Source organism: Panthera tigris, chromosome A1 (assembly GCF_018350195.1).
Source record: "Panthera tigris isolate Pti1 chromosome A1, P.tigris_Pti1_mat1.1, whole genome shotgun sequence".
Taxonomy (NCBI): domain Eukaryota; kingdom Metazoa; phylum Chordata; class Mammalia; order Carnivora; family Felidae; genus Panthera; species Panthera tigris.
Window position 1 is genome coordinate 9,567,442 of NC_056660.1, and position 12,611 is coordinate 9,580,052.

General features: G+C 46.1%; 1 protein-coding gene across 3 annotated transcripts; it reads right to left on the bottom strand.

Annotated features, from left to right (window-relative positions):
* Window positions 1-1,515: 1,515 nt before the first annotated feature.
* Window positions 1,516-10,990, bottom strand: HMGB1 (high mobility group box 1). Of its 3 annotated transcripts, none has more exons than XM_042993505.1 (5): window positions 10,932-10,990; window positions 5,268-5,430; window positions 4,898-5,043; window positions 4,234-4,408; window positions 1,516-3,212 (listed from the first exon to the last, which is right to left on the bottom strand). In XM_042993505.1, exons 2-5 carry the CDS (start codon window positions 5,415-5,417, stop codon window positions 3,036-3,038), a joined length of 648 nt encoding a protein of 215 aa, XP_042849439.1. In that variant the 5' UTR covers window positions 5,418-5,430; window positions 10,932-10,990; the 3' UTR covers window positions 1,516-3,035. The 3 variants fall into 3 exon arrangements, with proteins under 3 accessions (XP_042849439.1, XP_042849362.1, XP_042849520.1); XM_042993428.1 differs by lacking the exon at window positions 10,932-10,990 and adding an exon at window positions 7,642-7,787; XM_042993586.1 differs by lacking the exon at window positions 10,932-10,990 and adding an exon at window positions 5,739-6,190.
* Between the last annotated feature and the right edge of the window lie 1,621 nt (window positions 10,991-12,611).

Below are 12,611 nucleotides of genomic sequence, written 5' to 3' on the forward strand. Positions count from 1 at the left end.
TCCCAGCCATAGGCAGCATTCGATTTATTCACATTTGTAGTGATACCATCATATGCAAAAAGCGGCTGCCAGGTACCGGAAAGAGAGCTATTTCAGGGCCTTTCAGAAGGCGTGTTGTACCAAACTGACCTGTATCTGAACTTTCATCATAGATTACGTGATGCCAAGCAAGGGAGTTGGCCGCATTTCTCACTCAAAGCATCACTATTTTGTCTCTCCAGTGTAGTTTTCCATATAGCTAGTCGCTATACAACTCTACCACCATTTTTCTTCCCTGTGGTGCACAGGACACACAAAAAAAAGACTTCCTTTCTCAGACTTGACTCAAGAAAATGAACAGGTCCGGCAAATATCAACACCTCGATGGAAGACTACCAGAATTACAGCAACTAACCTGCCACAGTGCCACCCTTACACAGGCAAGTCAGGGAACTGGGACTTGGGTTTTGATCCACACTCTGATGTTAAGTGCCCCAACTTTAATCCTCAACTTTATACCGACTTTCTTCAGAAAATCTTTATGCCCGGGGCGCCAGGGTGGCTCAGTCGGTTGAGCGTCTCTGGCTCAGGTGAGTTCGAGCCCCGCGTCGGGCTCTGTGCCGACAGCTCGGAGCCTGGAGCCTGCTTCGGATCCTGTGTCTCCCTCTCTCTCTGCCCCTCCCCTGCTCATGCTGTCTCTCTGTCAAAAATAAACATTAAAAAAATTTTTTTAAAGAAAATCTTTAATGCCCCTCGTGCTGTGACTACTTCTAGACATTAAAATAGTTCTCGTACATAAACTTGAAAACAAATCCTCCCAATTGCACAAAGGCTTTATGCTGAATTACCTAAAATTCCAAGCCCTAGGGATACTGCTGAAAACACTACACAGGACTCTATTAGCTTCCTGATTGAAGACTTTTTCCTGTCAAGATCTGAAGCCAGTTAACACACCAAAAAACTCGTTCCCGTTCTCAGCATCTGACAACACTGGTAGATGACATACCCACCAAGTTGCAAGTTTCCTTCAGGCAGAATCCACTTTTAATTGGATCCCTTACTAGCAACAGATGTCGACCGTGGCGGTGCCTCTGCTACGGCAAGGATGCGCACGAAAGTCAGGAGATGGGCTTGTTCCTCTTGACTAAGAATTCAATGAAGTTTTACACAACCGAGGCGTCTCCATGGACTTAGAAAATTGGTAAACTCAGCTTTATGATCACTATTGTGTTTTAACTGCTTCGGGTGCCTCGCTTTTGAAAAGCTACTATCTTGTTCAACCCAACATACTGAAAATAAATTTAATTTTTCCGCACCTAGATCTATAGCCTCCTCGGAGAACACGCTCAATTGTTTGACAAAAACTTTTTATCATTAAGCTGTTTGTAGTTATAAACCAAGTATTTTTAAAGGGAAGAACTTTGCCAGACCTTATACTTGTTTAAATGGTGTCGGCTAAGAGATACTATTGGAAAGATTAAAATATGTATATATAACGAAACCTTAAAATCTTAAGTGAAAGCCATTTAACTAATATTTAAAACCTCTGCAATTATTAGTTTATTAGTATCATCCAGGACTCAGATGTTCAGTATTCCTCCTGAAATTACATAAACAAATGCAAATGGAAAGAATCCAAGTCAAAATTATATAACAAAACAGCACTCCATCACAAAAGCGTGTAAAATTACAAGAACGCTATTTTAAAACACTGGCACTTTAAGAGAACGATAATCTCAAAAACCACAAAATTGCCAAATTGTTCCCTAAACTGCTAAGTAGATAAACATGACTCTAATGAATGAGTTTGGGTTTCGTAAAGAAAAATCAAATTCAAATCCGATAACTCCTACTGAAATACAAAGTTTTAAGCGTCTTCTTCCCTCAGGCCTGTTTGATTTATATAAAGGAGCAAACTACAATATAGGAAAATATACCGGATTTTCAGTGTGGCATACATTTTAGAAGTTGGCCCAATTAATTAAAAATACCTTTAATGGAGAGTCAAGTTTCCTAAGAAATCCGTATTTAGAGAAATAGAAGACATTTACAGCCAGCACTTTTTTTTTTTTTTTTCCAGAGCCTTTGCTGGGACTAATGTCAACAAAAAATCTAATATGGCAGTCTTGTATTTTAAGCTCACGCTTTTGGGGATACATTCTCCGGTCTTCTTTAATGTGGGAACTGCAAATATAACTGCCATTACATGGTAATGGGAGTTAAAGAATGTAGAGTCCTCATGTAAAGATTAGAACATACTTTTTCTCTTAGTCCTTCAAGGACAGACTTTCAAAATGTTTGATTCTACTAATCCCATGCTGTGGTTACTCTTCACTTCGTAAATGTGACTGGGCTATGTGAAATCTGCCATCAACTGATCAAGATTGGAGTTTCAGTTATGGATGAAAACTGTCTCAATTCAACTTTTATTACCCTCATCATGAGTATGCAGGGTGTAGACAGAGCTTTTTATCAGCTAACTATATGAAAAGATAAACACTGTAATAATCCATGTGATCCAAAATGGGCAAAAGCAAAAGACTAGCTTCCCCTCAAGAAGAAAAATTTCAGACCTATGAAAAGGACAACAATACTAATAAAAAAAATTGTATTTACTTAGAAGCATTCAGAATGTCAACAAAACAGCTGCAACTTTTTTTTTTTTTTTTGCAATTACAGAGTGGTATTCAGTTAACAGAACAACAATTATTTCGTATAAGCTGCATCAGAGACAACTGAAGATGAAAAAACTACCATCCCCATATATAACTAATTTGTGCTGTGCACCAACAAGAACCTGCTTTAAATTTCCATGCCAATTTACAACCCCCATACTGTACCAGGCAAGGTTAGTGGCTATTGGAAATACCACCGGGACAGGGCTATCTAAAGACACATTCGGTAGTGTGTTAACTATACAAAAAAAGACACTGTACAGTTTAAAAACAAATCTTACACAGCCTTACATTTCAATTTTTTTCTTTAAAAGGAGTGAGTTGTGTACAGGGGGGTTAAATGCTTTATAGACAAGAAAAAAAAACTGCGCTAGAACCAACTTATTCATCATCATCATCTTCTTCTTCTTCTTCATCTTCTTCATCTTCCTCCTCTTCCTCATCCTCTTCATCTTCCTCGTCCTCCTCCTCTTCCTTCTTTTTCTTGCTTTTTTCAGCCTTGACGACTCCCTTTTTTGCCGCGTCAGGCTTTCCTTTAGCTCGGTATGCAGCAATATCCTTCCAAAATAAAGTCAAGAAAAAGTGGAAGGAAAGACAGGACAGTTAAGCAAGGGGAGAAGGAAAAGTAACTTACGAAAAATCAAGATCCCAGTTCCGCGAAAATAACCACGTATCTGCACTCACCCCGATCCCATAAACGCCTAGGACGGAGGAATGCATTTCAACGCACCGAGAGAATCGCAATTAATAACCCGTAACTCATGGAATGACATGGTCCAATATTTGCAATGTTGTGCGCCTCAATGAAGTACGATTAGGTACCACGTCCTAACTTTAGTTGATTAAAACTAGAATGTAGAGACTTTGATTAAAGGGTAGACACTGCCACCTTCTGAATGCAAAACAGCAATCTACAGGTTTCTATCAGACCCTAATCCAGAGTAGGAAATTTTGTCTTAAAAGAAAAAAAAAAGTAAATCTGCCAGCAAGCATGCAATTAAGAAACATCTAGAAATCAACATTTTTCCAGATGACTAAATAAGCTAAAATTTAACTTGCTACTCCTATTGAAAGTATAGGAGATAAAGCTTTTTCTTTATCAACTTACTACACAGTTCAACATAACTTTTTTGAAATTCATAAAGTTGGGATTTCTGTTATTGAAGGAAGGGAACACAAATACTTCAGGACAGGTTTATGAAGGACACGGTCTTCATTATCTTGCCCAGACTATTTTTATGTGTCTGACCATTTAAAATAATCACTTGACTAAAAGTGACTACCAGTAAATTTAAATCAGAGAATAACAAAGCCAGCTTAAGTGTATGGCAGCTGTACCCAAGTCAAAAAAAAAAAAAAATTAACAACTGATCTGAACTTCTATACTCTCTGAAGGATGGAAAAGATTTAAGACTACAGCCAGGGGCACACGGAAAGGAACGGTGAATCTGAAAACTGCATTACACCCCGAATTCTTAGAAATCCGCAAGAAAGTAGGAAATTGAGATGAGGTACCAAGTATAATCTAATGTCAGGCATACCCTTTCCTCATTACACCGAACAAATGCACACTTCTTACCTTTTCATATTTTTCCTTCAGCTTCGCAGCCTTCTTCTCATAAGGCTGCTTGTCATCTGCAGCGGTGTTATTCCACATCTCTCCCAGTTTCTTTGCAACATCACCAATGGATAGGCCAGGATGTTCTCCTTTGATTTTTGGGCGATACTCAGAACAAAACAAGAAAAAGGCCGAACTAAAAAGAGAAATTTAATTTTCAGTTTACTATGGAATGTGTGTTGTCCTGCTATATAAAAGCTGCTGCTGGTTTCTATCAGGCACCGGACAGGGTGCAAATATTAAAATATGCTAAATACCCTTCGCAACCAAACCTCCATTCACGGCTATTTGACTTAGGAGGCTACTAATTGAACATGTACTATTGATAAATGCAAGCGCTCCAAAAGCAATTCTGTGAAATTTTAAGTATTTCGGAGAGATGGTATTTCTCAAGAAACAAAAGAAAGGTACATTTAGGAGACAGATTAAGTGAAGAAGGCCAATGTCTAATTCAAATGCTCCTCCCATTCAACAGGAATTCTACTTACAATATCCAAATAGACCAACGTAAGGCACTTACCAGCTAAGAAACTTTTGATTACACACCCCAAACCCACAAGGTGGCTTGCTAAATTTCTATCTGATTCTACTGCAAAACCCTCCTGGAAATAGGTAAGATACTCACGGAGGCCTCTTGGGTGCATTGGGATCCTTGAACTTCTTTTTTGTTTCCCCTTTAGGGGGGATATAAGTTTTCATTTCTCTTTCATAACGGGCCTTGTCCGCCTTTGCCATGTCTTCAAACTTTCCTTTCTCTTTAGCAGACATGGTCTACAAAAGAATCATTTGTAAACTGAAATCGGTAACCCAAATCCTACTAAACTGTCGCAAAAGTACTAACAGGACTAAAACCGGCATCCTTTGCCATGTACTCACTCAGCGGCCTGTTCTAACATCCCTACTCACGTTATGCAAGTGGCACCGAGGCTTTTTAAAGACCTTGATTTGGATTTAAGTTTTTAAAAATCCCTCAATTATGTTTTAAGCCCCCTTACCTTCCACCTCTCTGAGCACTTCTTAGAAAACTCTGAGAAGTTGACTGAAGCATCTGGGTGCTTCTTCTTGTGCTCCTCTCGGCAAGTTTGCACAAAGAATGCATATGATGACATTTTGCCTCTCGGCTTCTTAGGATCTCCTTTGCCCATGTTTAATTATTTTCTAAAAAGAGAGAAAAAGAAATGGTTGAGGTTAGCAATGAAATTATGGGATTCTACGAGCACTTGAACTTTGTGGGGAGTGAATGAAAACCAAAGTTGGGTTCGTTAACACAGTAGTGGCATGAACCTCCCATAATATACCAAACAAGAAAATGGCAGGGATAGCTAATGCCTAGAAGAGGCTATGCCAAGCAAAAAGAAACACACACACACACACACACACACACACACACACACACACAAAACGGTCCTCCAGTGTGATCTCAAAAAAGCGTAGACACAATGGCATCCTCATACAGTAATCCTTACTCATCTGCGGGTGTCCGCTCCGAATGAACACCTAGGCGGACATTTAAAAACTTTTTAAAGGCACAAAACCACTTTGTGATCAACAGAACCAGGGACCACAAAACTGGCGCTGCCGGTTCGTGGGTCGGCACCACGTCGGGAACAAAATAGGTGAGAGCCCGAGCGAGTCGGCGTCTGCAAATTATGGGCCTAAACCACCGTCTATCTCAAGTTTTCCCAACGAGGACTTTAAAAATACTCTCTGCACAAAACTTTGCCGGGCGGAGGGAGGAGGAGAAAGCTCCAGCGCCGGGACCCGGGCTGGGGGGGTTGGCGGTGGTATTTGTGCGGCTGCCACCGCGAGGCAGCCTCGTTTCCTATCGGTTTGGCCCCGAGATGTATTTCAGTTCTGACTAAACACGTCCGGTCTGAAGTTTCTTCGAGTAAACAAGGATGAGGGACAAAAGCCACTCCTGCTCGTGGCTCTGCCTGCCCCCCCCCCCCAGGAGTGTTTTGTTTTGTTTTGTTTTTTCAATCTGCGAAAGTCGGGGCGCCTCGCGAGACGGGCCCCGCACACCTTCCCGCCACTCGGCCCCCACCCCCAGAACTTCGGTGGCGGCGGGGCGGCCGAGGAGACGCGGGGCCGCGGCCGGGCCTCCGGGCCCGACCCGCCCGCGCCGGGGCCGCCACGTGCGCCCGCCCGCCCGCCCGCCGGCGCAGGCCCCGCAGGCCTCCCCCATTTTGTCAGGCTCGGCGGAGGGAGAAGCCCCGCTCGAAATGGGGGCTGGCTCCGCCCGCGGCCGCCGGGGCCGGCGCGCACGGAATGGCCGCTGCGCGTCTTCCCCGCCTGCGCCGCCGCCGCCGCCGCCGCGAGGGCGAGCGCGAGCGAGAATATGGCTCCTTCCCTTTGTGTGTGTGTGTGTGTGAGTGTGTGAGTGTGTGAGTGTGAGCGCAGGCGGGCGGGGTGCGCGCCGCGCTCTGGCGCACACACTCGGCCATTACAGCCCGGGGGGGGGAGGGGCGGGGGGCGCGCGGGCCCGGACCCTCCCCCCTCCCGGCCCGCGGGGGTGGGGGGCCGCCCCGGGAGGCGCCCACCGGCCCGCCGCTCCCCGTCCCCCTCCGCGCGGGCCCGCGCGCCCCGGCCGCCCCCGCACGGAGAACGCGGGGCTGGGAAGAGAGGAAAAAAAAAGTTGCCTCGGAACTGCTGCGCCCAGCTCCCCCGCCCGCTCCCGCCCGCCTTGTTTTCTCTCCAGCCAGCAGCGCCGGGCCGAGTCAGCCATGTTCCAGCGAGCGCAGCGGCGCCGCTCCCCCCGCCGCCGAGCCGCCGCCGAGCCGCCGCCGCCGCCACCGCCGCCGCCGCCCGGGCACAGGCCGGCGGGCCCGGCCCCGCGCCGCCGCCCCCGGCCCACCGCGCCGCCTCGCCCGCAGCGCCCGCCCGCCCGCGCTCGCCGCCGGCGCCCGGCTCTCTGCGGCGGCCAATGCAGCCCGTGGAAGCGCCGCCGCCTGCCCGCCTGCCCGCCCGCCCGCCTGCCCTCCCGCCGCCGGCCCCGCCGCCCGCCGCCCCCCGCGCACGCCGGCCGCCCGAACATTCGGCCCGGGGGCCGAAAACACGTTAAAAAAATTTTTTTTAATTAAAAAAAATTTTTTTGCGCCAGTCAGCGCGGACGCCGCCGGGGGTGGAAACTCGCGGGGCTCGGGGTTCGCAGCGCCTCAGGCAGCCTGTGGGCCGGGGTTCCGGCGCGGGGCAGGGCTCCCGGCGCCCGAGAAGAGGCTCGCTCCGTGCGCAGTTCCCCCCACGGTCCCCCCTCATTTGCCTTTGTGTGGATCCTGACCCGCCGGCTCCCGGCCGCGGGGATCCGGCCACCGCGCGGGGTGGGGAGCTGCCGGAGGCGCTCTCCCCGCCGCGGCGCTGCCCCAGACTCACCCTCCGCGAGGCACAGAGTCGCCCAGTGCCCGTCTGGCTCTCACTTGCCCCGGCGCTGTCTCTATGGAGCTCAATGTACTGCAATGGCTGTGAGAGCGGGAGCCAGACGCAGCCTCCTCACTCTCTCCGCTCTGTAACATTACTCTCCAGCCAGCGCGGCTCCTATTGGCTACCGCCAACTCACGGGGCTCGCTCATTGGCCCGATACCTCCCATTGTCCTGACCAGAGCCCGTTTGCTATTGGCTGTCTCCGGGGACACGTCATCAAGGATTGAAACAGCGCGCAAATCTGAATGTGTGTGTATGCCGGGCAAAGAGGCTGAGGCGGGAGAGGCAGAGGCAGAGGCAGCAGCTGCTACGGGAAAGCAGAGCTCTATGGTGTATGTGTGCATGTGTCTAACCCAAGCCAGCCCCACACCGGAGCGGCCGCCGGGGCGAAAAGGGCCTGACTTTTCCACAAGTGTCTCCAACTCCTCAGGCAAAAGAGACACTCACAGGCCTCCCCCCCCCTTCTTACCCCAAACTCACTTCCAAAGCCACTGAGATAAGAGGCCCCAGAATTTTAACAGACCTTCAAAAGTGAGGGCGACGGTACGAGATCACGTCCCCTGAAAACTGGGGTGTCTGCTAGTGCAGAGGGGTGAAGGCAGCCAAGATTCGAGCCCCTCAACAGCATATGGTTGCGTTACCCTCTAGATCTCGGGAAGGGCAGGGCTTTTCCTCTAACCAAGTGACACGATTCAGTCAGCCGGTTTTAAAATACCCCTTTTCTGGGCTCATAAGCCGGAACGACAAGCTTGCTGAGCAGCCGAAATCTTGACTCCCTGAACAGGCGTTCAGTTTCACTCTTTCTCTTGGTTTGATCGAGTTTCCCAGCATGTCTAGAACTTTTTATGTAAATACAAAGCACTGTCTTAACTTCCTGGAAATCAAATAATTATTCCATGTAATTAAAGCACAGCTCCCTCGTTCTGATACGGGGTACTCTAGCAGGAACCGTTCGTGAGGGCCTGCTAGAATTAGCAAATTCATTAGAGACCGCATTTTTAACTGTTTGGCTGTTTTCTTTGACTTGGTGTGGATTACTGTTATAATCAAACGAATCCTTGTGATGCTATCTTTCCCTCCCATCACACCACTTAGTGCATCCATGTAACTGCTCTAGGATTACAGCAGTTGTAGGTGTATTGTTACCCGAGGATTAGATGCAGGCAGAGAGTGCGTATGCCCAAATCCACAGGCTGTGGTTTCTCTAACTCACCAAGCTGGCTGGTATTAACAGACATACTTATTACGTCTGTAAAGAAAATGTACTAGCTATCACGGGCCAGTTCTGAAGGCTATCCTTCTATCAGTCTTTTATGAAACTATTATCTATTCCTCCTTAGCCTATGCAGACCACACCCCTATTCGGTTATAACAGACTTCCCCTTTTTCACCCTCTAATGGAATGTTTATACACTTTTAAATCCACCAGCCAATTCTTCCCAAATGTGATAGATCTAAGTTAAAACAAATCATTTTCTTATGTTAATTTCATTTCTTATATCCACTCTAAGCATCCATAAGCTAATGCGTTTGCTCCCATTTGTTAGGCTCTTTGAGAATAGGCTTCGATAACCTTTCCTGACCTATAGATAACCTTTTTAAAAAGGCTGGTCTCAGGGATTACAGTCCTGTGGAATGGACAATACATACAAATGCACGTGAAAATCAGCATACTGTTAATATATAAACTAGCATAACGTACATGCAATATTTAAAAAGCAAACATCTAAAGGTAACTTTTATTTTGTTATTTTCACACATATTTACCCTTGTCTACTTTCTCTATGAATCACATTTTGCGATCCATTCAAATCTACATATCTACCTCAATTCTGCTTTACCTTCTCGGGGCCTATATTACAAAATATTGATAAAAATTGTCTACATTTTAAACGGCGTCCATGATATCAAAATCTGACTATTATTTGAAGATAGCACTATCGGCATTTTTCAGGAGCAATGTTGGATTTGCCCTGTCCCAACGACACGATTTTTACCAGTTTTCTGTAATAGCTAACTCCTGCCAGGCTAAATTCATGGTCACAGAACTGCAGGAAAGTACGGGCCCACACAGGTTTCGATTTCAGCAGGACGGTGCGGTGAGTGATAGGCACTAGATTTAAATAGAGACCTGGGTTCAAATCCCAGCTCTGCTACTTACCAACTTTATAATCTTAGGCAATTTTTTTTTTTTTTCCCTTCAGGTGTTTATTTAAATTCTAGTTAGCTAACATACAGGACAACATTGGTTTCAGGAGTAGAATTGAGTGACTCATCACATACATACAACACTCAGTGCTCATCATAATGAGTGTTTTAGGCAAGTTTTTTAACCTCTTTGTTGCTTCTTCAATTCTCTCAGTATAAAATGGAGGTGGTCACAGGGTTGTTGGAAAGATTAAACTTTTCTTTCAAAGGTTTCAAATTGTGTCATGCTCATCCCTTCAAACCCATGATTTAGAAAGCATCAAGTACAGTTAACTTGGAGTTTTTCTTTATGATTTTTAATTTTATGAGGGCAGTGGTTGCAAATCTAATGAAGTCTTTTTATTTCAATCCTAGACTCAAACACTAACCTTCATCCATTCTAGTGAAGATGCCTTTATATATTCCCAAGTGTAACAGAGGCCAGGTCAGAGGAATATAAAAACCTCCACTTACAGGCACAACATTTCTCATGTTTGTTTTTCCATTATATAGGGAGGGAAAGGCATAACAAACAAGGAAAGAAGCTTTTCGAGAAAGCCTACAACTTCTAGCTCTAATCCTGCAACCTTGATGTTCACTGATTCATGAAGGTAGACCCCTTCCTTCCTCAACATGAATCACTGGCCAGAAAGTGGCATATCGTGTACATTAGAGTTCTTGGGTGTTTGATCTTAGATTACAAAGATACCTAATTCAAAAAGCCTGAATGCTCTCTCCCAACCTCATTTAGCTAACTGAACTGCAGACCTTCCCTAATACAGTTTACAGCCTTCCTGAAGCCTGCCTCAATCTCCTCTACAGGATAGGTGACGGGCCTCTCTTCTGCGATCCCATAATATTCTGTGCATTATTTATCGTGTTCACAAGTGTGCTTATCCAGTTATGGGTCTGCTTGTCCGACTGTACTGCATCCCTTAAAGGCAGGCACCCTAGCTTATCTTTGTATCCCAAGCACCTACCAGGGTGCCTGGCATCGGGCAAGCACCAAAGAAAGTCTGTTGAATAAACGAATTAACAGCTGAAAGAGTACTTACTGCAAATTATTGTTTTAATCTTCCTCTTCCATCTTTGGAGATAAGCATTTGGGGTCTCTCTAAATCAGAAGGCAGGAAAATAGAGTAATAAGTAATAAGTAAATGTTAGGATACTAAAAGTGAGGATACATGCCAACTGCATCATCATTTTTTGTTAAATGTTGATTTGTTTTTGAGAGGGAGAGAGAGTGCACGCAAGCAGGGGAGGGGCAGAGAGAGAGAGGGGGGCAGAGGATCCGAAGCGGGCTCTGCGCTGACAGCAGCTAGCCCGACGGGGGAATCGGAGCTCGAACTCATGAACCACAAGATCACGACCTGAGCCGAAGTGGGACGCTTCACTGAGTCACCCAGGTGCCCCCGCATCTCAGTTTTATAACTTAACATGGGGAAGAGGGGACTGGGGGGGCTGGAGGGGATCTCAAATTTAGACAAACACACACATTTTTAGCAGTTAACAGTTTCCAACTCGGCCAAGGTTATTCCTTGTTGGATACGGTGGACTATGGCAAGCCAAATAAGAATTTATCACAGAAAACTGCAAGAATGTCTGCCCAAAGGTTGCTTCCAACAGACATTTGAAACTTTAATGTAAAAAAATACAAAATGCAGACGGGGCTGTTAAGTCTTTGGCTGAAGGATATTAATTCCTCCCCCAATGCAGTGAGTCCTAAAGTCAAGCTATGTGAATTGTCCTGTTGTTTCGCTTCTCGACAAGGGCCAGGTTCTGAAAAGGAGTAGAAACAGTAAACCAAAATGTCGGATGAGGTCAACCATACTACGGGTCATACATACTTAAAAAGCTTTTCTCTTCAAGGGTGCTTAAAACAAAGGAGAGAGGAAATCAGGAAAAGAAGAGCACAGGTTTGTGAAGTTTGGACTCTGAGCTAGGACACTGAGTTCCAAGTGCCCTCCTCCACCCCCCACCCCCACGCACATGGACTTCTGGTAGCCCCTAAGGCCTGTGCTCCGTTGCCCCCACTCTTACTTAGGACTAGTGAAACTTCTCTAATTCGAAAGGATGTTACGGGATAGGCACAAAGCAAGACCAGAGGCAGGGGGCCGAGAGGTGGTGTTACATTTGTCAGTGCGTGGAGAAGCCCAAGCTGGTCCTGAGTTGCTTAAGTATTTCTGCCCCAGCCAGAGTTTTCTGTCTGAATGTGGCTTGCAAGTAGGGAAAGGAGATCAGCTGTGGGCTGCATTGATGGCGGAGGCGGAGAAAACAGTCCTGAAGCTAATTTATACCAATAATATCTCTAGAACTGGAATATTTCACTGGTGAATAAGGAAGAGATAGCACACCTTTTCTCAATAAGATGCCTGTTCTCTCGCCAAAGAATGGTACACACGAGGAGGGGAAAGCTTATCAGCAAAACTTTTTGTAAAACAATGATCTAAATTCTTTTTTAACATTTATTTATTTTTTGAGACAGAGACAGAGCAGGAACGGGGGAGGGTCAGAGAGAGAGGGAGACACAGGATCTGGAGCAGGCTCCAGGCTCCGAGCTGTCAGCACAGAGCCCGACACCGGGCTCAAACTCACGGAGTGCGAGATCATGACCTGAGCCGAAGTTGGACGCCCAACCGACTGAGCCACCCAGGCACCCCTCCCTGTAGAACAATGATCTAAATCCAACAAAGATCACTCTTTTAGGTCTTGATCTCAAGAACCACATCAACAGC

Coding starts and splice junctions, on each gene's coding strand:
- HMGB1 (XM_042993505.1), bottom strand. CDS start 5,417: ATGGGCAAAGGAGATCCTAAGAAGCCGAGAGGCAAAATGTCATCATAT. Junction 5,044..5,267: donor AGTGCTCAGAGAGGTGGAAG/GTAAGGGGGCTT, acceptor ATTCTTTTGTAG/ACCATGTCTGCTAAAGAGAA. Junction 4,409..4,897: donor AATGCACCCAAGAGGCCTCC/GTGAGTATCTTA, acceptor TTCTCTTTTTAG/TTCGGCCTTTTTCTTGTTTT.